The following is a 26,175-nucleotide window of genomic DNA, read 5'->3' on the forward strand; positions in this document are numbered from 1 at the left end:
ACCACTATATGTATCTCAAAACTAGTAAGACATAAGAATAAAGACATGGAAAAGAAAGGGTTTCGGATACACTAGGTGTGATTTCAATATTTATTTCCAGTCTTGTGTTATTCACAACAGAAATAATGTAGCAGAAAACACTTACTTTTATCATACAAATAAACCACACTCAGGACATAGTAGTGCTGATTCTGGGTTCTATATTTGGAAAGCCTTTAGGTCTGTCTCAATAAACAATTTTATTTTAAATATGGGGAGGTATCAAAGAAAGGCCCAAGATAAATTTGCATATTTCTCCACAATATTGAGTTTCCATTTAGTGTGATTTCACTGTTGAATGATGTAGTGGACGAGTTCATCCTCCACAGGGTGTTTCACTGAACTCTCCTGATGACGGTGATGATGGCTATTGTCAGAACTACCGCCCCGGCTGCACCACCAATCAGAGCTCCCAGAATGCCGCTGTGTGTGTTCACTTCCTCACATCTTTTTCCAGTGTTGTAGCTGGCCTGGGTTGTGGCACACCTGAAAAGCAGCAGTCACACACATCTGTTTTAATCATTTAAAAAATGATATACAACAAAAATTGCTATGAACTTCAGGTTTCACATGAATGCACGTCCCAAGTATGTATTTGCAATAGTCCTGATGCACTAAGCTGTGTCACCAGGCTAGCAAGAGTAGGTTGATTGATTTTTATTATTGAGTTTTATGGGACAGTTTGACAATAAAAAACTTGCTCACTTGATTTATTTCATAGGTTAGATCACGTTCAGAATAATCGAGATCTCACCGCTGAAATATGAGCAAAGAGCATAAAGTAACATGTAGAATTACTCCTCTGGTTTGCTTATGTAACCTCTATAATGTTTAAAGTAGCATGCGTTTAACACAGTAACATATCATGTTAGAGATGAAAAAGTTGAAAAATGTAATCAGAATCTTCTATTGATCCTATACACAAAACGGAACAAGGAACCCCCTCCTCAGCCTAGAATCAGAAGAATGGATAAAAACGGACACTTCTCAACTTAGAGAAAGTTTCCACAGAAGAAATATACAAATTGGAAAATATGCACTGAGGAGAAGAAACCTTTAAAATAGAGAAATAGCCAACCAGCTGAAGATTTCAGTTGGATTCTGAAGAAACACTGCGACCAATCTGCCATAAAAAGACATTGACTTTTTAAAGAAGATTTTTAGACTTTGTAAGGAGTTTTGAATTTTTAACAGAAATCAAATTTCTAGTAGGAAACGAGTTTCGGATAAAGCGGTGCTGGCATTCATTTCTTCTCACTAAATTTATATAAGTTCTCTGAAATCAGCAGTGTATATATATTTAATCACATTCATTCAAACATTTGCATGCTTTACTTCTTGTGTGAATCTTTACTTTTTACTCTCTTATTACACTTTTTCTTCTCATTTTATTACATTTTGTCTTTTACTTCTTTTATAAGTTGTGACTTATTACTCTATTATTACACTTTTTATTATTTTAACTTATTACTCTTTTCGTTAAAAATGTACTTTTGCTAATTGCATGTAATAAAAAAGAAAATTCTGATTTAATTAAGAAGTTGTGGACATTAGATTTATGCTTTCAGAGTGACAGTAAATTGGGATGTTGTATGTTTTAGAACAACTTACTGATTCTTAAATGTTACTCTAGTCAAATATTACAACAGATTCTTGGGGCTTACAAAGCCACTAATACTTTCCAAGCACCTACCAAGTGCACTAATCATGAGAGGAGAGCTGCTGTGAATAGGGGTAGCTAGAAATATTATTTTACTCACAAGGCCCCTCAGTAAAATACTATTACAGTGGAAGTAGGGTAGACATTAGGATGAAGGCAGTGAGAAGCCAGGCGTGTCTTCTGGCATCAGCTTAAATAAGTTACAGTGTGTTCGACACGTCATCAACAGACCCAAACTATCTGGAGTTTTAATGAAGGGGCTGGAGCACCAGCTAAACTGTCCAAGGTTTTTTCTCAAATGTAGTCACACCTTAATAAATACCAACCCCTGAAGCAAAGAAGCACACACCTGCATGAGGCTTTTCCTTCACTCTCCACACACACGCCTCCATTAAAACACGGGTTGGGATGACAGGGGTTGGCTGCACGTGCCTCTCTGTGCTTTGGAGCCTGCGCTCTCACTTCCTTGTCACCGATTGGCTTCTCATCTGTAATGTCAGTTGCTTGTGATGCCAGTTTGACAGGCACCTCGGACTTGATCAGGTAGGTCAAATCTATCAAAACAACAGGTTAATATGATGCTCAATAATAAAGACATATACAAACTGTATGACACGATTTCAATTGCTAATTAAAAAAATGATTTCTGAGTAATGTGAATTGTGCCATTATTAATAGTAGAATCTGTGGGAAAAAATGAAATTTCCAATCTACCTTGACAGACTGTGAATCACACACATCTCTCTCTCTCTCTCTCTCTCTTTATATCTATAAATATAAAAGAGCTGATATTTTACATGCTCACCATTGAAATCAGCAGTAATGATGAGGTCATTGTTCTTGAGGAAGCTCCTTCTGTGCAGATGATTGTGAGACATGAACGTACTCCAGCCAACGTCTGGGCCGCGGTAGCACCTGCAGCTGGCATCCCACTCGGCCCCTGAAGTATTGGTTGGCTTATTCCAGCGAGCGTCGGAGTCTCAGAAGAAAGAAGGCGAGAAAAAAAGGTTCATCAATCATTCTTCATTCACGTCAACATCTAATTGGATCTCGCAAGGAAACTGCTCTTCTTTTCAATTTACATATTTGTTGTTAAAACTAGATGTTAGGGTGAGCAAGAATTTAAGACTTGAATTGTTCACACATTGAAGCGGTTATTCATAGTGACTTATTCATTCAATATATATTATATAAACTGATTTGGATGGCACTTGTGAGCAGTAAAGCAAGGTATCATATAATATAATATAATATAATAAACATTGACATGTAGTCACCTTATCCATGTAGGTCCCTTGTCGATGGCCTATACTTCAAGATGGGTTGCTGACACATTCAAGTAGGAGTTATCTTATTAAACATATCTTACTATCGGTTGACATTGAGCATACAAGCAACTGCATTCATTTTATAGTTATGTTTCTTAAAGTCCAATATTCAGTGTCCCTCGTCTTTGCTCTCCAGCTGAATCGACATGATCTACGTTAGGTTGACTAAAGATTTGTCATTTGACATATGGAGATGGAGCTGAAGTAAATATATTAAGAGGGGAAATTCCCTGCTGTCTGTGTCCACAGGTGAGGACCAGTGATAAAGTACATCTGCTTATTTTGATTTGCTCTGAAACCTTAGAACTTAAGCAGCCTTTTTGGATGTTAAGTGAATTGTCTTCAAGAAACACAAGCAAGTCTAGTTGCCTAAATACACTTGTACAACTACGATACTTTTATTATTATTATTATTGTCATTTTTATTATTATTACTATTATTATTATTATTGTTGTTATTATTAGTTTATGTAAAATCTCATGTGGGCAAAACAGGTCATTTCACAGACCTCATTGTCATTGGGACTTGTATCTATAGTCCCTGCAAAACATTCAACAGTTTCTGAAAAGAAATCTTGTCATTTTCAAATGTTGTGAACTCAACTGACTGAATTCCATTCGCTTCCAATCCTTTTGGAGGAAGCAGAAAATCATGAGCCGAAACTATCACTGCTTGTCAACTTTGCGTGTCTCGGCTGCCTGTGATGTCGGTCTACCTGTGGTGAAACTTCTTGTTGAAGACATCCTCAGTTTGACATCAGGATCCTGATCCATGGCAACGATGGTCGCTTGCCTGTTTGCCACTGGCCACTGCATCACCCCATCATTTTCTCCGCTGCAGAGGTGCAAGGTCATGCCAACATAGTCTGGATAGGCAGGGTCTTTTCCATTTGGATAAACACTGATGCCGAATGAGTAGCCCTCTGAGTTGTAGAAACAAGTGCTTTTGAGGACGCTGCCAGGAGAAGTGGTGGTGAGGAGCCCGGTGAAATTCTGAAGCTGCCAGACGGCATTGGGGCAATTGGTCTCTGTGAGAGTGATGTCATCAATCAAGATGGCGCCCGATGAATTGGATGAACCCCTGATGCCTTGGAAGAAATAACGGAACTTCTCTGTCACCTTGAGGGTCACATGGGCTACTTTCCAAGCATCATTTCCATCACCTGCGATACAAAAAGCACAAAAACAAACTTGTGCAATAAGCCCAACCACAACACAGAAAAGCAAGAAACCTTAAACGTGTTTGGAAGTGCACAAATGGATGAGAAAATACCAGTGATGGTGTGGATTTTCCTGACACTCTGCACAGTCCCTGTCCCATCATCAGTCCTGATCCATATCACCAGTATATCCCCAGCCCGTCCGCTCATCTTGTAGAAGAACTGCAGACACTGTTCATCTCTTTTGGGGTAGAGGATACGGGACTCGAGCAAGGCACTGTTGCTAATCACACCTGAAGCTGTGTCAAACTTCATGAAGTACCCAGAATCTAAAGGAAAGAAGTGGTCAGTACATGTTTTGTTAATGAGCCTTAATGTCATTTAAATGAGGCGGGCCTCTGGCGGTTTCTAATAAAGTGAGTGTTGGCAAAACCGGTTGTCATTTTTATGTTGAGGCGGCGGGGGTGTTGTCGGCAGCTGCTGAATGTAACTAATAAAGTAACTGGTACTCTAACTTAGTTACTTTTAAAATCAAGTAATCTGTAAAGTAACTAAGTTACTTTTTCAAAGTAACTGTGGCAACACTGGAGACAGTATATATGCTTAGCACCTCTGCAGCGCCCTGCCAGGGTGTGATCAGTGTCGGCTGGACTGCTCAGCGTCTGCACCCAGTCTGCGTTCTCATCCTCATTCTGGATCATTCCACAGATGTTGATGAGCTCAAACGAGCACTGGTCCAGGAGGGTGTGTGTGTTGGCTGCAACAGAAAGATTATCAACAGTCAACCTACGCTGGTTAAGCACCACCCATCTATGTAAATATGGATGTACCTTAGCAAAGACAGTAATGTTTACATTTGTGCGTGTAGATCTAGCTGTAAATTAAAACATCCATATCCCAGTAACTTATTCAATGTAGCAGGTGGAGTGATGTGGCTACATTGGCTATAATGATCAGCAGTGCACATTTACTAGATGCACTTTATTGATATTATAGAAAAAAATTTTACAGTATTTTATTAGTGCGATTTTGACATATCATACATTGGAGCAGTCATTGGGGGCGGGGCAGTGCAGTGTGACACGGACGTTCAAAAGTGTTAGAGGTGCTGTTCTTCTATTTATATTTTACCTTTCATAGATCATTAATCCAAAAATATTGAATGATGCAAAATAAGAATGTAAATGTAAATTAGTTCCAGCAGCTCCAATACAAACCAGGAAGCCGAGAACTGTTTCCATGGTCACCGGGTAAATATCCTGTGACTTTTTAAGCAATGATGCAGATATTTTAAAACACACTAGAACCAGCAGTATGGAGACACTCACCACAGTCGTACATGCGGTTGAGCCTGGTGATGTCAACAGCGCTGAAGTCCAGCCGCTGGCCAATGACGTCGTTAAAGTACGGTATGGTGGTGGTGATGGTGGGTACGCTCTCGTTCTTGTTGAAAGACAGAGGCCTGTAGTGCATGATGGACTCGTAATCATATGGCGTGTTCAGATCTGAGATGAAGTCATCCTCGTACTTTTTGAAATTGTGCTCCATTCCTGTAAGGGGAGAGTAACCTTGTCACTGACAACCTCAAAGTTAAACATATATGATTTTAACAAAAATAAAGCAGCCAACAACTATATTCTATGGAGTAATGGCATCCTGAGCAGAGAGTCACTCCCTAGGTGTAAGCTTTGTAGTCTCTGAGTCTGTTCTCACATTCTGGGCACTAACATAAAAATGGTCTGGGTCAGAAATCACTCAATAATCCCTAAAAAGTCCATTATAGAGTTTGGCATGTGTAAGGTTTTTTTTTTGGTGAATAATTGGTCCAATAGTCAGTAACCGAGCAATATACACCATCATGCTTTGTGCTCAAGAGGAGAGAGGGCCTCATGTCTCAGCCCTCTCTCTCTGGGGATTCTACTTATTCTTGTCAAAAATATCTTAGACATCATGAGGATAAAGATAGACTTGGGCAAACCGATTTTAAAACTGTCTGTTTTAGCATATTTCTCTAATATTTTCGATACCACTGTTTTTTATATGACCAGCACAAGACAAATATGAAAATTGTGGTGGTAAAATATGTAATAAGAGCAGAGCAGTGCACCGCAGCACGGGGTATGGCACACAAGTTTATTTATCAATTTAAACATGGGAATTCAATGTGCTTTTCCACTGGCGTACAATGTTGTTGTTGAACGTCATGATCCTGTGGCATTAGAGGCGCAGAGAAAATGTACAGTTGTGTCTAAAAGTATTTATTTTTCTTTTGCCAAACAGCTCACTATATTGTATTGGGTCGTGAATGAGTGGGAGATTTCAGACATAGCCATGGCCGCACATAGTTAGGGCATGTGTTTGTGCATGCCTGTGAGTCCCTCTTTGTGTAACCCTTGGCCCTACCCACATTTATAATGCATGATGGCTACAGGCCTATTGCACTGATTTCACCGGACTCTGGAACACCCAAAGACTCTATAGAAAACAAAGTGAGGGAGGAGGTGTGGCTGATGACGCATTTGTTTTGGTCTGGGAAGCTTGTGCTAGTGCGACACTTTTTCAATGACAGCAAACGTATGTCAGCGGTGTGGCCTAGTGGTTAGAGTGATGGTCCTCCAACAAGAAGTTTGCTGGTTCGCAACCCACTCTCGACCATCTGCATGCCGAAGTGTCCTTGGCAAGATATTGAACCCTTAAATGGCCCCTCATGAATGTTGAGTGTACTAATTGTAAGTCGCTTTGGACAAAAGCGTCAGCCAAATGACATTTAATGTAGATGAATCCCTTTTTCTCAAAGATGGCTCCTGTTATTTCCGGTCGCTCTTTTCACACTTTTTGTTCAAGTGTTCATGTTTCCAGTAAGTTTGGTTTTGGTTGAGCATTTGTATCAGCAGAACATCAATACAGCGTAATTTAATATAAGGCTGTGGTGTGGAGCTGCTATCATGGTTGTTCAGACTTTCTTTTACAAACCCGTAAATGTTCAAGTTTGGGTGAGGATTTTGCTGGGTGTACCGAGTATCTCTCAAACTGTCCCTGAAAGAAACACAGATGAAGTACTTTTTCACACACCTTCTTCAATCTGGTCCCACCAGATCTTAACATAGTTGTCTCTATCCGAGCGAGACTGTTCGTGATAAAATCCCAGAGCGTGGAGGAGCTCATGCTGCACAATGGCTTTAGTGTCACATCTGGCCCCAATGGACACGTTCTGTCCTTTTTTATCATCGCCAACGTAAGACCAGCATCTGTAGTGATGAAAATGAAATGAATCAGCAGTCTTACTGTATCATGAGCTTTAAGTATTATTTTCTCACATCAGCAGTGTCTTATCTTTGGTTCTTAATTCCTCAAGTTTTATGACTTTACAGCATGGCCGATAAAGTTGTGCAACAAACCAGCACAATGCAGCTCACCCTGACAGCTTGGTGAAGGAGATGTAGCTGCTCTCTCCCGCGTATGGCTTGAAGTCCACACAAGATCTCAAGCGGTATTCCTCAAACGCCTGGAGGATCACACCTTTGGCATTCAGTTCTACAGATATGGAAATTAATTTCCTAGTCAGCACATGTTTAACCTCTGCATCAGATTACATGTTGATAGAAATGATGCATAGTGTACCTAGAGAATCAGTTAAAATGTAAGGGATGGGAAACTTCCATCTTCTTGTTTCATCGAGGATTGCATTTCTGCTGGGCTGCACGACAAGTGGGAGACTCTCAGGATGTGACAGGTTATGTTCTTGCTAAACATAATCTCCACACAGTGTGTATACTTACATTACCAGCAATGTCTCCCTCAAACAGGTGTTTTAACGCTAAAAAATGGAACAAAACCACTGTCAGAGATCGGAAATTCTGTATATATAAATATATATTTGAACAAAGTGCATTATCGCAGACAGGCTTTGAATATATACCTCTGTTGATGTCAGGTATGTCATCCCTCAGTTCACCTGCATCAGCATTATCACCTGGAATTGACATGTACTTTTGTTAAAGCTAAAGATAAACAAAGAGCTTCTTTATGTGTAATTGATCAATAAATAAATTAGAGCTAACCTGTAAAGGTCGGAGCAGCTTTCACCTAGGGGTCAAAGAGAGATACATCTTGCTTTTAAACATCCACAGAGAAAACCGTTAAATTTCTGTTTGAAGGTGCATTACAATTATAAAATTCTCTACCGTCAAAACTGCCAAGATACTAATCAGCGCAGCAATCGTCCACAAATTGTCTCCATAGGCCATGTCGATGTTTTCTGAAGGCAGCGTGTCTCCCTGATGTCAACACGTCCATGAAGACAGCAGCTGCAGAGGAACTTTGATCAGGATTATAGTGTTTAATGAGTAACAGGCGTTTCACACGTGTCCTTGTCGTCGCTCAAGCGGCTGACCTGTTGTCAGAAGCTCAGCCAGTGGCAGCAGTAAACTACCGACCCTGAACACAGGCAGCTGGGTACAACACATGTTGACACGGGTGGATTTTTACAGCCAATTAAACAGACAGTTATGCCATTTATGGTTAACTAAATGCCCTTATGTTTCAGTTATTGTACTTTCGACACCGTCAATCATGCAATCCTGTCGTCGTGTTTGGAGAACTCTGTAGGGATTAAAGGTGTAGCACTCAAGTGATTTCAGTCATACTTAACAGATTGACAGTTTTTCTCTATCCACCTGAATGATTACTCCTCTTGGATCCGTTTTAGGCCCTATCCTACTTTTCTATTTATGCTGACCCAAGCACACATTTTTGAAAAATATGATGTCTCTTTCGTGGGCTTTGCGTGTGATATTCAAATATACTTTCCCCTGAATTTTAAAACCATGAGTTCCTTGCAGCCCCTGTTTGACTGCCTGGGGGGGAGCGTGGCCTAGGGGATAGAGCGGGTGTTCTGCAACAAGAGGGTTGCTGGTTCGAATCACTCTTTCCCATCTGCATGCCTAAGTGTCTTTGGCAAGATACCGAACCCCTAAATGACCCCTCACAAAATGTTGATTGTACTAAAAATGTTAGTCGCTTTGGACAAAAGCGTCAGCTAAATGTAATGTAATGTAAATTACATCAAATCATGGATTAACCTAAACTTCCCCCCACTAAACGAAAATAAGACTGAGGTTATTGTGTTTGGACACCCTAAACTGCTGGATGTGAGCACCCTTGGCCCTTTGGCTGCTAATATTCACTCCTCTGTGAAGAGTCTGGGGATTACATTTTACAGGGGATTCGACAATCAAGTTTCCTCTGTGGTCATGTGTAGCTTCTTTCAACTGAGACTCATAGCCAAGTTAAAGGCCCATTTCCCACAAAAGGATGTAGAGAGGGTGATCCATGCCTTGATAACCTCTAGTCTTGACTAATGCAATCCCCTGTTTGTAGGCTTAGACCAGTTGTCTATGAAATGCCGGCAGCTTGTCCAAATCCTACTGCTTGTGTCCTGACTAGGAAGAAAAAGAGTGACCATGTTACACCTGTGTTGCGCTCCCTCTAATTGCTTCCTGTTCGTTACAGGATAGATTTCGAACGTATTGTTACCTTTTAAGTCTCTAAATGGACTGGCACCGCCTTACTTGACTGAACTTCCCCTGGATTTACCTAAAATGAGGCTCATAACCAAAGGTGATCATTCCTTTGCAGTAGCGGCCCCAAACTTGAGGAACAGATTACCACTCCACATTAGATCCGCCCCCTCTCTTGCACCCTTCAAATTATTACTAGATACACATCTGTTCTTCTTGGCATTGTCTTCGAGTTTAGAACTTTTCTTTTTCCCCAGCTGATTTTATTTTATTATTGTACATCTTATACTGTAGTTGTTTTAATTTAATTTTGTATTCTTCTTCTTTCTATCTTATATTATTTTACTACTTGTATTATTATGTAATGCGTGTTACTGTCTTCTTGTTGTACCTTGTACTTGTGAATCACTTTGGTCAACCAAGTTGTTTTATATGTGCTATATAAATAACATTTAAATTGACATTGACATATTAGATATCAGATGTCAACAGAGCTGATATAACTGATATCAAATTTATCACTTTATCAATGTATTATTGTACTTCCATAAAGTTCAGGGACTCACAGGCGACAGATTGTAAAAACTGTCTGTGAAGCTTTGTTTTGTCTGTTGTGTGTTGTCGTAAATTATGGCTATCTTGTTTTATGACTGTATGCCTTCATTTTCTATGAACAAATACTTTCAATTGCTTCAAACTGTCACGAATAAACGTTGGACCCCTCAAAGACTGGTATTGGAAATTAGCTTTGGCTGTATAGTCATGTATGTTGTGCACTGCTTCTATCAGTCTCAATCAATCAATCAATCAATCAAATTTTATTTGTATAGCCCATATTCACAAATTACAATTCATCTCATAGGGCTTTAACAGGGTGTGACATCCTCTGTCCTAAACCCTCAGCAAGAGTAAGGAAAAACTACAAAAAACCCTTTTAAGAGGGTAAAAATATGTAGAAACCTCAGAGAGAGCCACATGTGAGGGATCCCTCTCCCAGGACGGACAGAAGTGCAATAGATGCCACGTGCAGGAGAACATCATCAGTAATCAAAGTCTCTAGCAGCATTGATGAGGGTAGACATCCCGAAGGACAACCCCAACATGACATGCCAAGCAGTCCCGCTGCAAGCACAGTCCATGCTCAGCAACCATCTAGACCACGATCCACCATCCAGACCAGACGCCACTCCAGTCCTCAGTCACCGTCCACCGCCGCCCACCAGGAGGACCCATCACAAGCCACCACCGCGGTCCTGGTCCACCGCCCGTGCCCAATGCCAACGCGACACAGGGTCCGCCACCAGCACCACGATCAGCCCACATGACTCAGAATCCGCCACACCGGATCCAACACCGCGACCCCCGGTGCGCGATCCACAAACCGCAATCCATGGTGCGGCCACAGAGGCCCTGGATCTGCAGGTGATAAAGCAAAGGGATTCCGGGGAAGGGGGATAGGGATGGAGAAGAGGAAGGAGAAGCTGGAAAGAGAAGCTCCGTGTGTCATGTGTCATAAAATAGAACAAGTAACGTTCTGGCGCACTAATTAGCTCTAACTATAAGCTTTATCAAAAAGGAAGGTTTTGAGCCTACTTTTAAACGAACAGATGGTGACTGCCTCCCGAACTGAAAGTGAGAGATTATTCCACAGCAGGGGGCTTGATTGCTAAAAGCCTACTCTACTTTTAGAGACTTCAGGGACAACAAGGAAGCCTGAATACTGGGAGCGGAGTGCTCTAGTGGGTTGATAGGGTACTAACAGCTCTTTATGGTAAAATGGCGACATATTATTCAGGAACTTGAAGGTGAGGAAGAGAATTTTAAATTCTATTCTAGATTTAACTGGAAGCCAGTGTAGCGATGCTAATACTGGAGAAATGTGCTCTCTTCTCTTTGTTCTCGTCAGGACACGTGCTGCAGCATTTTGTTTGATCACAAAAATAAGATTTAAACCAGTTAAGGGCGGTTCCATTAATGTTAATTAACTGTTTAAGTCTTTGTAATAAAATTTGATCTTCAATTGTGTTGAATGCTGCACTGAGATCTAACAGAACGAGGACAGACACAAGTCCCTGATCTGAGGCTATTAGAAGGTTATTAGTGACATTTGCTAAGGCTGTCTCTGTGCTGTGATTAGCTCTGAACCCAGACTGAAAGTCTTCATAGTTATTATTTTCCTGGAGAAACTCACATAGCTGATTGGCTACAACTTTTTCTAAGATTTTAGACATGAAGGGGAGATTAGATATTGGTTTGTAATTGGCTAAAACCTCTGAGTCTAGGATGTTTTTTTTGAGAAGGGGTTTGATAACAGCTATTTTAAAAGACTGTGGAACATAACCTGATGATAATGACAAATTGATTGTGTTAAGTAACGATCTATCAATAAGGGACAGAATGTCTGTAAGTAATTTTGTCGGAATCGGAACTAAGATACAGGTTGTTGGTTTAGAACCTGAGATTATTTTTGTTAAAAATAGTACAGTTATCAATTAAGAATAATACAATTTGTAATTATAATTTAGAAACGACGGGGCACCATCCTGGTAACAGGGACTAACAGTCAATCTGTAAGGATCAGTCTCATTTAGATCTAGTTCAATTAGAAATCTCAATATTTACTATTAAAGGTTATATAATGAGTTCTTGACAGTGTAGAGGTTGTCAAAATTCACTTATGCAACATTGATGAAAGAACATTTGTGAAAGAAAAACATTTATTATGAATACAATAGATTATAAAAACACAAATTATTAAACAAAGATGTGTATGTGAATGCGTGTGCCTATGTAAATTGGAGTGCTTCCCAAAATGGCTGACCAAAAGTTCACACCTTCCTCAGCATGATTTCAAAATGGTCACTGCCCCCCCCTCTAGTTAAAGGCCCACCCTTCCTTCAGAAGTGGTTTATGACGGGTAGCGGGGAAAGATTTAAACGAGGTGAAGACTATGCGTGTGTCTGTGTAGATGTTGAATCAGAGAATGAAAGTGTCAGAGAGATATGCAAAGAAAGCCTGTGAAGGGCATAACTAACATTAACTTTCAAATAACTTGTAACCACAATATCACAACGCATATCAAACTTATAAGCAGCATCACACAGAATCGAATAAAAAGTCTTGCTTAGCCTAGCATAATTATTAAGCCAAGGTTGTGTTACCAGTCCTTGGAAAGGGAAAAGGAAGTCGCAGTGTCTTTGGCAGTTCTGTGAAGTCTTCTTGCTGGTCGTAAGGATTTTACCTTAGCGGTTCTGTTGAGCTGTTCAGCTCAGATGCTGGTGGAATTTTACCTGCAGGCATCGAGTCGATGCTAGGAGTTTGGTAGAGCTTGGTTTGAGAGGAGGTTTCATTGATGAGATGAGCTGGAAGCTGCACCCTTGCGCTGCTCTCGTTGGATGGGAAGAGAAGATGTGAGCTGAAGCATCCAGGGTTCTCCCTCGGCAATGCAGGAAGAGAGGCCGGTAGCCTTCCTCCTGGGAAGAGTTGTGGAAAGAGAGATAGAGTCGGGCCTTATATTGGCCAGAGTGACCAATAGGAGGTGACCCTTGTGGCTTTACACATCTCTGTGTGAAGTTTTCCGAAGCAAAGGGACATGCAGCCTTCTGGGAGACTGAGTTCGGGAGGCTTTCTCCAGAACACAGAACATGCGGCATCAGGCTTTGTCTGCATGTGGCTGAACTTTGGTTTCACAATAACCATGTCCCAACAGAACATAGTCAAGGATCACAGGCAATAACATCATCCATGGGACAAGTAAATAAAAGTAAATTTCTCAAATTCATTTGTAAAAACCATTCATATGAATGGGGACAAAACATTTGATTAATTCATTAATCAATATTTTTTGGTTTCCTGAATCAGATTCTAATCATATGTTTTATGATGCTACCAATACAGTAAATAGATGGAACAAAAAAGAACATTTGAAATGTATCTTCACTGGGCAAGTTTTTGGAATTTTGGATTTAAAAAAATCATAATATCCTTCACATCACAAAATATGAAAGAAAAAACACACACACATTTCTTACAATGGAACAACAACCGAACTCCCCACTTCAAACGTCTTATCAACTTTGATACCACATAGTCCACTGTCGTTTCAGAAAACTGAAAAATAGTTTCCATATTCACTTAACATTTTATCCTTACTAAGTTCGCTAAGGACTTTATGTATGTTTGTGTGTTGGTTTCGATTTGTGTTAGCAAGATTACACAAAAACAACATAACTGATTTCCATGAATTGTTTTCTACTTTTTTCAATATTGTAAGTTGACGTTTTTCGACATTTTCAGCATTTTCCCGTAAGCATAATTCATTGAAGTTGATAAAAAGAAAATCTGACATGTTTATGGAACTGGTGAGTGTGTGATATTTGGTGCAGTTTGATTGAATTTCACTTTGCTACTTTCAGGTGGTTTACACCACTCGCTCAATCATATCACTAGTGGGTATACCTGTTAATTTTTTTGTGTCTTTGTTCCTGTGTAGTTCTATTCTATTCTTCTTACCTGTCATTATTCTCTATTTGGGCTGCTGTCAACCAGCTGGGGATCAATAATAATTCTTATTTTATCGGGTCTGTTTGACCTTAGTGGAGATATGTGCTCTACTGAATGCCAGTCTAGTTATTGTACCAGTGCTAATGTTGCTGCGGTGGAGGATGTTCTCTACTTCTGGGGGAAATTAATAGCAACATTAGATCACATAGACGTTTGTTGTTTTATATTTATATATTTTTTCTTAAATGTAAATACAAGGTTAGTGATTCATGTGTGATTTCCTAAATTTTCATGGGCTTATTTTCATAAATAAAGCACAAATTAAATTAACATACCACAGGGTTTCTCTCATAGCTTTTATTGAGACATCATGTCAATATAGCAAGAATCTTATATAACATAATTGTAAAATGATGCACTTCAAAACCTGTTTTATATATGTGTTGAACTTTTCCACACAGATTACATACCAGATATGACCATTACATTTTATTCATTGTGTCTAATTATGATATTGTGTCATAGCAGGAATATTTCAATCATTTCCAGTCATTTTAAACACAAGAAACACAATTATTGTATTTTCTCATTATCATAATAACCTACAAGTGTGATATAATGTTCACAGGTGAGATCAAAATATCTCACCTTCAGTTCATTGTGGTAAAACAGCAAATGTGCCTTTACTCCTTCGGCTCAATGGGAACTTCTGTTTTGATCAGTGATGTGATGTCTGTGGATAAAAACACTCATCATTTCTGCTTCTTGATATGCTGAACATCACACATGGCAATCATTTCAGGATGGTTTTTAATGTGCACAGTATCAGTCATTTCCATACATGAATATTCAACACAGATCACAAACCGTCAAAGTTGATGAGGATGATGAGGTCATCGTTCTTGAGGTAACTACGACGCCGGAGGTCAAAGTGCTTGATAAAGTTTCTCCAGCCCCATGATTCACCTCTGAAGCATTCACAGGACGAGTCATACCAGCCCACCTTGGATGGATTGTCCCAGAACAATTGTCCATTTGATGCTAAGAGACAGAAAAACACAGAATCACCTGTCTGATGTAGGGGCAGGAACTGTCCATGGGGAACCAAGAACAGTTTGTTGAACCTGAGGAACCAGTGTCTAAATTGGGTTTGGTATAAATGTTAAGTCATTTTGACGGAGGACTCAATGAATGGTGGTAATTTGTTACCAAAGTGTGTTTGCAGTATTTTACCATAAATAACAACCTGCTAATCCGGAAAAGTATCAAGTAATTTTCAAGCAATATATTTATGATCTAATTGTCTAATCTTATTGGAACAAGTGGGTTCAGGGCTGACAGCTTCAAGAAGGCTTTGGAAGCTACCGAGACCAATACAGTGATGTTTTTGGTTTGTTTGTGGGATTTCTTGACTATAAGAAAAAAATAATCACATATACACATATATATATATGGTATTTGATGATTTATACGTTATTATGTTTTCTTGCATGACCTTACACATCCATCAGGGGATAGAGCCTGGCTATCCACCCACTGGCTGTAGATGGTAAAGTAAAGGGACAATTATAAGGGTGGTGTAAATCTTATTTTTGTAAATCTAACTGTCAAGCTGTTCTTTTACAGTAAATACAGTAAGGGAGAGAGACAAATGTTCAACAAAATGTTGAATATATATATAGCCTTCTAGCTGTGATGTGAGAAACCCCCAAATGTTAACATTTTAAATGCATCTCTTTTTTACCCTTTACCTCATGCTTTGAAAGTACTTTTAGCATATGGACCTTTATAGCAGAAATCAATAAGTAAGGTTTTGCTGTCTAATTGCAGTTTCCTAAAGCTGTGACACGAACCACACCCCAAGCAAGTGTATAACTATTACTGTACTTCCTGTTCATGTGTAAATTATTGTGGCAGTACAGGACACCGGATAGGGAGAACTTACTTGTCCTCATGTCAGTAGTGAGGCTGCGAGCAGAGGACATCCTCATCTTAGCGTCAGGGTCTTGGTCCATCACCACCAAGGTGGCCTGTCTATTTATGGCTGGCCACTGCATCACCGCATCATTATCCCCGCTGGCCAGGTGGAAGTACAGCCCAGCGTAGTTCCCTGTGTAATCAGTGTAACTGGACCGAGGAAAGATGCGCACACCGTAACCATAGCCTTCAGGGCTATAGAAGCGAGGGCTGTCGATTACTGTGTTGGTGTCAGCCCTCTCCATGATTTGTGAGAAGTTCTGGATTCTCCACACGGCATTGGGGCAGCGGGTTTCCGTCAGGCTGATGTCGTCGATGTAGATGCCCCCAGAGGACGCTGAGGGGTCCCCACGAATGGCCTGGAATGCATAGCGGAATTTCTCACCTACCTCCAGAGGGACGTGTGCGATCTTCCATGTTTGGTCAGAATCTGCTGGTGTAACAGGGACAAGGTCAAGATGGCAAATCTTACTATTTGTGGTAATATCCATGTATAAAGTTACTGGGTAGAAACATTTTGTTGAACATTTGTCTCTCTCCCTTACTGTATTTACTGTAAAAGAACAGCTTGACAGTTAGATTTACAAAAATAAGATTTACACCACCCTTATAATTGTCCCTTTACTTTACCATCTACAGCCAGTGGGTGGATAGCCAGGCTCTATCCCCTGATGGATGTGTAAGGTCATGCAAGAAAACATAATAACGTATAAATCATCAAATACCATTAAAAGTATGTATTTTCCTCATTCTTCGAACAGTGCCCGTGCCATCGTCAATCTTGACCCAGATCACCAGCCTGTCCTTTGGACTTCCAGTCATCTTGTAGAAGAACTGCAGACACTGGAGCTTCCTCTTGGGATAGAGGATTCTGGATTCCAGCAGGGCAGACTCCTCAGGCGCCCCACTCATTGTGCTGAAGTGCATGTAATACCCACTATCTAAAAGATTAGACAAAATGTTTGCGTCAATTTAAGTTTACTCACTTCTTTTCTGTTGTCTGAGCTGCCAATAAACAGGGTTTGAAATTTTAAAAAGAAATATTATGCAGATTTCGGACCTCTGCATTTTCCCAGGAGTGTGTGATCCTCTGCCCCAACTGTGCTCTGGGTATGAACCCAGTCTGCATCATCAGAGGAGGCCTGGATCATCCCACAGATGCTGGCATACTCAAATGCACACTGGTCCAGCAGGGTGAGGGGACCAGCTGGGGAGGAGGAGGGTAGAGGACATGTATACTTACTTTTAAAGTTTTGTCGACCTTAAGAAACTAAGAAAATCAAATCAGAAATTCCCATTGTAACATACAGCAGTTGTACATCCTGTTAAGCCTGAGAGTGTCCATCTTGCTGAAGTCGAGGTACTGGCCTATGATGTTGTAGAACTCTGGAATTTTGGTGGTGATTGTGGGAATGGAGTCGTTCTTATTGAAGGAGAAGGGCCTGTAGTGCATGATGGACTCATAGTCATATGCTGTGTTTTGATCGGTAATGAAGTCGTCATCGTATTTGTTGAAGTTGTGTTCAAGTCCTGCAGGAAATTTGAAGTTCTTTAAGTCTCACAAAATGTCATAATAAAGGATGAAAACTGCAAATTTTAGAAATTAATGCATATTTAAAGGTCTACATAATAAATGTATGTAAATAGTTTAACAAAAATTGGTTTAATAGAACATGAATCATAGAAGAAAGACCATGACAATATGTAACCATACCTGGTAGAACCTGATTCAGCCAGATGTTGACATAGTCATCCCTGTCCCCGCGGGACTGTTCATGGTAGAATCCCAGAGCATGGAGAAGCTCATGTTCTATCACTGCTTTGTGGTCACAGCCTGAGCCCAAAGATAGAATCTGACCGGTCTGCTGGTCACCAACGCTGGAGAAACATCTGTGACAAAAAAAATGACAGGTTTAATTTACCCTGAGTATCGATCCCCTTCTTCCCATAATTAAAAATAAAAATTAAAAAATTCAACGTAACAAGTCTGAGGCTCACCCTGCAAAGGTTATTAACTCACTTAAATTGTGGCCACTACTTTAAATTCTAGCTCAGTTTAAGCTTTGCACACAGGGGTGAATTTAAATCAACTCCAGTCAAGTCGCTTGAGCTTGAGCACCTGAGTCAAGATTAATTCAGTGGACGGAGTTGAGAAAAGTCAGAAAGTCAGAGCCATACCCCCCTCTCTTTTCAAACTTGATGAAGGTCTTCTCTCCTTCGTAAGGCTTGAAGTCAATGCAAGACTTGAGCCGATACATTTCAAAGGCCTGGTGGACGCAGCCCTTGGCGTTCAGATCTGAGGAGGGAGAGAAACAGGGAACTGGAGTATGCCGTACTATCTGTATAGATTAATTGACAAATTATCATTTATCCACAGACCACACATATACATGTAAATGGTAGATGGGAATATATACCCCTATACAGACTTTCTCTAAGATTATATTCCCTTTCTGCCTGGTACCATAACTTGTCACTGGCCCTATTGCCTGCCGCAGCAATAGTGCAGCTACAGACTATATGTATAGAAAACAGACTTTATCATTTAAAAATGCAGCATTCGTTATACGGTAAATATCAGGACAATTAAAATTAGAAAAAGGACTCACCTAAGTCATCACCCAGAATGTAAGGGATTGGAAATTTCCATCTGTATTTTTGGTCAATCAGGGCATTTTTTCCTTCCTGCAGCATAAACAAGGTGTTTAAATATATATTATGACAATAAACTTATTGGAGGTTAATAAAAATCATTTAAAAAACACATGGCCTCTCATATGCCCTGTTTGTTATCTGATATTGCATTGTAATTACTCAAGAGCCAAAGGACCAACTGTCCCAACAGCCAATCATGTGATCACATACACCAATGAATGATGAGCAGTAATCAGCAATTCTCTTAAATCATTTTAAAATTAGGAAAATATTCAACTCACTGGAAGTAAAATGTCCCCTTCAAAGAGGTTAGCATCTGAACCTACAACACAGGGACAAACGACACATCAATAAATACAAAGTTGTTTTCACATATTATTCCTGTAAACTCAGGGTCTTTACTGATGTACGGATTATGGTCCTAAGAACTACTGTGATGTGCTGTTGCTCACCCGGGTTTAGGATGGGGTTCTCATCCTCACCATGCTCGTATACCTCTGTAAATAAAAACACAGACATGGTTCAGTCTTCTGATGTTACTCTGAACAACTTTTATTTCTCGTTTTAAATATCATTAATGTACGTACCATGTACCTTAGGGGAGACTGGTATCTGCAAAAAAATTATAACAAAGTGCAAGTTATCACTAAATAAACAACAACATCACACTCACTATCAATAATTGATTAATAAAGACTTACAGTATATGAGGTGGCCAGAGCCACCAGTCCGAACCATAACAGCACTCTGTCCACCATCCTGCTGAATGTCACAAGCAGATGTTGCGGCTTTGGTTTAAAAGTGCTCCTTGACCAAGGAATATGACGTTGGACCCTGAATTTTATGTCAGTCATAAAGAGTAACCGAGGGACTTTGACTCCAAATTATAACTGAGTAAAGGATGTTTGTACACGTGCACCTGCACTATATTTTTACAATACATCTGTTATCGGCTTATAACTGATTCTGCTGAGACATCAGATAAAAACCGTTGATTAATTAATTCAAACGTTTGTGCAAGCTCACCGCTAATGTTACAGTCTGTGGGGGGTTATTGGGAATCTTTTTGCTGCACGTATCTCTTTAAACAGCATTCACTCCTGTTAAAAAATAGTGAACACTGAAAACAATGTCGTTGACAACTATTACGTTGAGAATTTGCCCTGATGGCAATTATGGTGACATTTTATACATGCATGCTCAAGCAACAACCCTGAAACTGTTGGACACTTTTTGTTGTAAAATTAAGATTGTCAATTTTCCCTTTAATTTTTCTTAACATTTCTGGAGCAAAATATCTTGAAACCTTCCAAACTTAAAGAATGCACTGGCATGATCAGTCCAGTCCAGGTGTTGTGCAGGTGAGCACCCAGGTACTGATAAGAAGTCACTGTCTCGATATCCAATCCCTGGATGTTCATCAGTGTCAGGGAGGAGTGTCTCTGCCTGCAGAAATATACCACCACCTCTTCAATTGTCCCGCATTGATCTGGAGGCAGTTCCACTGGCACCAGTCCACAAAGTCCTGCGTCTGTCATAGTGTGGTGAAGCATTTGGACCCAGAGTATTAACAATGGGTGTAATTTTAATGAACAAAGAGTCTTTAACAGACAAAACAACTATAAACACTAATGGGAAAACTCTGGAGGATTATACGGGAGATGCAGAGGCTCAGGAGACACGGGATACAAAAAACACAGGAGAGCAGGACAGGACCGCAGGCATGGAGAGCAGGAAACAAGAGCAGGACAGGACAGCAGGCCTGGAGAGCAGGACAGGACAGCAGGACAGGACATAACGAGGGTTAGACAACGATCCGACAAAGGGGAGCACAGAGACTTATATACAGACACAGGGAAGGCAGGGGCAATTGGACACAGATGTAACACATGCGGACTGTTGCAGACAATCACCGACAGGAAGTGAAGATAGAAAACACACAAGGAACAGAGACTACAAAAATAAAACAGAAAACAGAAACACGGACTGTGAAAACATGAAACCCAGAAACAACTCAAAGAGACATAATAGCGGGATGTATCAATAAACAAAAAACACTTAAACCTAAACACTTGAAAATACCAAACCGTGACAGCGTCAGTCCTCTGTACTCCAGGGGCGGCCGGCCAATAGAGGCCTATAGGTCGCCCGCTTCCAAAAGAAAAAAAGATGATGGTGATACATTTAGTCAATCATCATTACAATCATCATTATTATATGTAAAATGTATACAATTATGCAAATTCTTAAGACAAATTTCCAGCCTGCTGCGTCTGAATATCATAGTCCAATCGGCTGCAACGTCAAGCCCTGTTCAATAGAGCACGGGGCGATTTCAGCCTGATTGAAAATCGCACACAACGCTCTCAAAGACTTTCATTGATAGACTTTTCTTTTCACACTGCAAGCAATGCAATGGAATCTCTATAGCTTCCAGTGCTCGCAGTAACGTGTTTCAGTCATATGTAAGCTGTTGCACCTGCACTTTGGTGGTCTAATCACATCAGCCTGTGATCTTGTCACTGTCACGTTCAAGATCAACATACCTAACGAGAGGAGCGACTCGTTCGTCTCGCTTAAAGAAATACCGCTCAGTCTTCGTAGTAATCAGTATAAATGGCATTTGATGCAATGACAAGTAACATTTTTGCTGTTATAGTTTGTCCAGGGGGAGCTCAATCATCTATATACTATTGGTATACTGATTTCTTATCACGTTACAAAATCTGTATCTGAAAAGTAACTAGTAACTTGTAGGTTATCAAATGAAGTAAAAAGTACAACATTTCCTCTGAGATGTATTACCCTAGAAGTATAAAGTAGCATGAAATGGAAAATTTCAGGTAAAGTACAAATACCTACAAATTGTACTGAAGTACAGTACTTGTAACTTTCAACAAATACTGTAAAACATGCAGCCTAAAAGAACAATCCTTGTCATATATTGCCATCTAGTGGACACATTGTCATCTTTGTCATCTGCACTGCAAAGTAGTTAGTAGTTTTCAATGCAAATGTACATGATGCAATGAAACAATGCTGAATTGAATTTATTAAAGCCGCACCTTTACCTTAACACTTAAAACTTCATTAATCCAGCTGCAGGTGGCGTGAGGGGGTTTTCAGGTTTTCACAACCCATGGATCACATGACTGCAGTCAGCCGACAACTTTCACGTTGTTGAGATTAGCTCATCTTGTTAGCACATTAGCGTTGCTAACTAGCTATGGCCGTTCGGCTCAAAGACATGAAGTGTAACATAAGACCAGCTGTTTGCAATATGTTGGGCTAATGTAGCTAAATGCGAGTCACTGAACAACAAATATGTAATTATTATGCTTAAATTAACATATAAAGAAGAAGTGATATAGCATTGGGTCCATGTCGACGAGGTGGCCGAGTGGTTAAGGCGATGGACTGCTAATCCATTGTGCTCTGCACGCGTGGGTTCGAATCCCATCCTCGTCGGATTTCTTTTCTTATTTGTTTACACTTATTATATTCTATATTAAAGAAATTGTACTATGATGATTTATTTTCTGTCTCTGCCCCAAATCCGTAGAACAATCAACCGTTCGCGATGAGCTTCTCCTCCCTCGACATAATTAAGACCAGTCTCTCGTGTTCTCTGTTTTTTTTTTAGCTTAAGTTATTGTTAACCACATGATTAATAATTATTCTTATTTTACACTGATAGTCACACAGTTACGGAAGCGTACTGCATCACTTGAAAAAAGAATTATCAGAGAAAAACAGAGTTGTGTGATATGCTTTTATTTTGAAAGTTAAGTTCCTGTCTAGACAAGGACTTACTGTTAGGAATCTGTAACTTCACAAAGGAAAAGTGTTGTGTTTTTGCGACCCCACGAAAGAGGCACAAGCTCTTACGCTGTTGTTTAGGGAAGTTTTAAATAATCCTGAAAACATCAGTTGAACGTCTCGACCGTCTTTCAGGTAGGCTAAAGATAGATATAGGATAGTTTTCATTTATGTCCATAATTCAAATATTTCGTTTGTTAGTGTAAGCTATTTTATTTAGTGGCTTTATTATGGAAGGTTTAAGTGTAGTTCCTGTTATAAGCAGGATGTTGGTTGGGACTCTTGTTTTGAAAGGGGTTTCTAACGGAAGAGGATTTTGTCAATAGAGAAGTTTTGAAGTGTGAAGGAAAATAAACGGGTATGATGTTCCGATTCAATAACCATCTCTCGTGTCCTTTTATGCAAAATGTAACTTCATCAAAATACCAGATTACAATAATCTCAGAAAAACAGAGTTGTTGTTTTTTCAAGTGAATGCAATACGCTTCCGTACACTCACTGACATCTTCACTGTGTCAGTGTTTTTATCCTTCACGTTATCTTGTAACATTACCATACTATATACAGAGTCCCACCATACTTTCTCTGTCGTCACTGATTGCACATCAAATCTTAACTGTTACTGCTTCTTTACTTCTTTTTCTTTTATTTCCAATAATCCTCATCTGCTTGATAGCTTCTGTTGTGGTATCCATCTTTGCTGCTCACATATTTCCCATCATGGCTCCCCTGGAGATCAGCGGGCCTACTTGTGTCTCCTGTAGCTCCGTATTGACTATCAAACATTTGAGAGAAGCGGGTCATCTCTACTTGCTCCTGCTTGAGGCCACCGAAGGCCTGGCTGCTCGGTTCCTGAGCGAGACCGAGGGAACAGAGTCAAACACAAGGAACACCCCACTCATGTTCCTACAAATGAACTGGTAACTGCAGTTTCATCACGTTCTCAGCCCGGACACGTCACATTTTTATATCACAAAAAGTCTCTGCATTATACCTGTCATTAGATCGTGGCTAATATGGATCATGGTATTTTGGTAACTGATGTGAATTATTATAATAATAATTATTATTAGTAGTAGTAGCAGTAAATTGGCAATAATGATAATAATAATAATAATAATAATAATAAAGTTGTTGTTCATGTTGCTGAAATAATTCCCCACACCGATATCAGCATAAATACACACACACACATGCATATATATTAAAAAAATGGCAATGATTCCTAAGATGTCGTTATCAAACCCATATGATAACGAATTATAATTGAGGCTTGATTTGCTTTACAGCTTAACTATAAACTTTATTCTAAAAAAATGTAAAGAAAAATAAATAACAAATACAACCAAAAATATAGAACTTGATATAACATAAAATTCAAAAATGGCAAGTTTTTTAACTTACATGTTCATATCTGCATTCATACGTTTTGAATTTGACTTTACCTTGTGATCACGCTGATGTCGATCTATAAGAGACTGGTATTTGGGTGAATTCAGTCCAAGTGCACTGGCTAGTCTCTCTCCAAGAAAATCACAAGCTAATGTTGGACACAAAAATATATTGAAACTCAATGAGATTTTCATACAGAACTAAAATCCGCCGCAGTGTTTATTCAGTCCACTTTGAATAAGTTTAATTGTGGTGTTACATACCATGCAGTGAAATCCTCCCAACTAGAATGCCCACATTCTTGAATGAGAACCAATTCTGAGGAGACAGAAAAAAAAACAACTGAATTGATGATGATAATGATTAACAAGCAATACAAATTCTCCTTTGGGCTACGTATATAAACAGTATTATTCTTAGGCCAGCTTAAAGCTAGGGTTGATAATCCTGGAAAAGGATTGGAACCAATTAAATGATTGTGCTTTTTACAGACCGGCGAGGGCCACAGACACCAGCTGTCTTTTGTTTTTTTTACGACTTCATTTACTGATGGTTCTTGGGACTTTTTGAGAATTGTATTTAAAAGGACCGTTTCTCACCCTCTGCATTGGTTCTCTCAACGGAGAACCATTCGAGGGCTGTGCCGCTTCCTCCTCAATATCTTCTACCTCCATAGTTTCACCGCTGGTGAAGTGGATGATCATGTTCTGTTTGCTCTGGGTTGAACCGGCAAACTCTGTTTCCTGGATGACTATAACCTGAAAGATCGGACAGGTCTAAACTTATACCTGTTATGATTGTTATCTTTATGTACAGCATGTTGTCATTACATATTCTACTACTGACTAGAGCATCTAAGACTGAAGATTCACCTGTGGCTGGTCACAAACAGCTCCTGAAAGCCAACACTTACACCTCTGTTACAGTGTCACTGAATCCAGCCTTAGCTAACATTTCTGTTTGTCTTGCTCCATTGTTAAAACACTTACCTCCTGCTGGAGGCTGTTGTTCATTCTTCCGAAATTATAATTCTTTCTCTAGCGCTCTCCTGCAAATGTGTTGACTAAGTTTTTCTACTCCTGTAGAAAAACACGCTACAGGATACAGGATTCGCCGTGAAACCTGAGAAGTCAAATACAACAGTGCAAACCTTATCACAGAGCTACCACTGTAATGCAATCAGTTTCATTCTTGTCCTGAAGGGGCTGGACTTATAGTAGTCAGTGTGTAGAATGTCAAGGCTTGTTGCCAATTTCATTATATATGAACCTCAATGTTTCCAGGATATATGTCCCTAAATTGACCTGAAAATCACTCAAATCATTTGTTACAGACAGCTTAATATCTGACATCTACATATATTTACATTTATCTTCATCTTTCAGCACTTGACCGAATATCAAAGTGAAATACTGGAATAGAGGAAAGCCCATTTAATGGATCTTTTCTTCAAACTCAAACACATTTGGTGCCATGTAACCTTTAGAGGAATTTAAGATTTATTCAAACCTTTAACCTTTATACTCAATGTTCTTGTAGTTGGATAGACATCGAGGCAAATTGGTTAAGAAGAACTGGCATGTTAAAATATAACACTGTATTGAGAGGATTGTGAGAAATATTGAACTTCAAAGTAAATCAGAAAATCAGGACTTTGGAATATTGCTTAGCAGAAACATGTAACCTCAATGGGGTGTGTATGTTTTATTGATATAAGTGGTAAGGCAGACTACTATGTTTGGTAAATACACTGGTATGGACCTGAGCCGGCCCTTCCTATAAGCCAACTAGGCAGCTAATAAGGGTTCTGCAGCCACCAGGGGGCCCCCAAAGTCATCATTCACTGAATTAAAGTTGCTAATGATGTACTCTGGCCCTATCCACTGTAAGATAGGGCCACTAATGAGGATCACCATGTAGGTTTGATCCAAAACTGGAAAGAATGACATTAGTACATATATAACACAGCCTCCCTAAATTACTGAACAATTTCCAGGTTTGATGGTGAAAAAAATTATTTTTATTTGTGAATTCATGTAAATGTATTGAAATATATCGAGCGACAAAATGATTGTTTTTTAAATTATGCACTTTTGAAAAGTTTTTTTGTGTTGATCCCACCT

General features: G+C 39.6%; 3 protein-coding genes and 1 non-coding gene across 6 annotated transcripts; 1 reads left to right on the forward strand and 3 right to left on the reverse strand.

Moving 5' to 3' along the window:
• Positions 1-76: 76 nt before the first annotated feature.
• mep1a.2 (meprin A, alpha (PABA peptide hydrolase), tandem duplicate 2) lies at positions 77-8,504 on the reverse strand. Its single transcript, XM_062411970.1, has 14 exons — positions 8,372-8,504; positions 8,249-8,273; positions 8,107-8,160; positions 7,967-8,004; positions 7,809-7,884; positions 7,604-7,721; positions 7,260-7,435; positions 5,516-5,737; positions 4,798-4,944; positions 4,301-4,516; positions 3,744-4,190; positions 2,505-2,678; positions 2,049-2,253; positions 77-525 (listed from the first exon to the last, which is right to left on the reverse strand). The coding sequence occupies exons 1-14, from the start codon at positions 8,432-8,434 to the stop codon at positions 375-377; spliced, it is 2,112 nt and encodes a 703-aa protein (XP_062267954.1). The 5' UTR covers positions 8,435-8,504; the 3' UTR covers positions 77-374.
• A 6,031-nt stretch (positions 8,505-14,535) lies between these two features.
• On the reverse strand, positions 14,536-19,710 carry mep1a.1 (meprin A, alpha (PABA peptide hydrolase), tandem duplicate 1). 3 transcript variants are annotated; one of them, XM_062412059.1, is made up of 13 exons: positions 19,543-19,710; positions 19,429-19,453; positions 19,294-19,338; positions 19,123-19,163; positions 18,796-18,871; positions 18,365-18,482; positions 17,901-18,076; positions 17,495-17,716; positions 17,247-17,393; positions 16,912-17,127; positions 16,155-16,619; positions 15,077-15,250; positions 14,536-14,942 (listed from the first exon to the last, which is right to left on the reverse strand). In XM_062412059.1, exons 1-13 carry the CDS (start codon positions 19,693-19,695, stop codon positions 14,893-14,895), a joined length of 1,908 nt encoding a protein of 635 aa, XP_062268043.1. In that variant the 5' UTR covers positions 19,696-19,710; the 3' UTR covers positions 14,536-14,892. The 3 variants fall into 3 exon arrangements, with proteins under 3 accessions (XP_062268043.1, XP_062268044.1, XP_062268045.1); XM_062412060.1 differs by having other exon boundaries at positions 16,155-16,616; positions 19,543-19,653; XM_062412061.1 differs by lacking the exons at positions 18,796-18,871; positions 19,123-19,163; positions 19,294-19,338; positions 19,429-19,453; positions 19,543-19,710 and having other exon boundaries at positions 18,365-18,748.
• Positions 19,711-22,227: 2,517 nt separating this feature from the next.
• Positions 22,228-22,309, forward strand: trnas-gcu (transfer RNA serine (anticodon GCU)). Its single transcript has one exon. It is a non-coding gene; the product is annotated as a tRNA-Ser (tRNA).
• Positions 22,310-22,613: 304 nt separating this feature from the next.
• LOC133973199 (protein FAM177A1) lies at positions 22,614-25,800 on the reverse strand. The gene is made up of 5 exons (XM_062410908.1): positions 25,042-25,800; positions 24,652-24,810; positions 24,316-24,370; positions 24,106-24,200; positions 22,614-23,512 (listed from the first exon to the last, which is right to left on the reverse strand). Exons 1-5 carry the CDS (start codon positions 25,063-25,065, stop codon positions 23,306-23,308), a joined length of 540 nt encoding a protein of 179 aa, XP_062266892.1. The 5' UTR covers positions 25,066-25,800; the 3' UTR covers positions 22,614-23,305.
• Between the last annotated feature and the right edge of the window lie 375 nt (positions 25,801-26,175).

This window comes from Platichthys flesus, chromosome 18, assembly GCF_949316205.1.
Source record: "Platichthys flesus chromosome 18, fPlaFle2.1, whole genome shotgun sequence".
In the NCBI taxonomy this organism is placed as follows: domain Eukaryota; kingdom Metazoa; phylum Chordata; class Actinopteri; order Pleuronectiformes; family Pleuronectidae; genus Platichthys; species Platichthys flesus.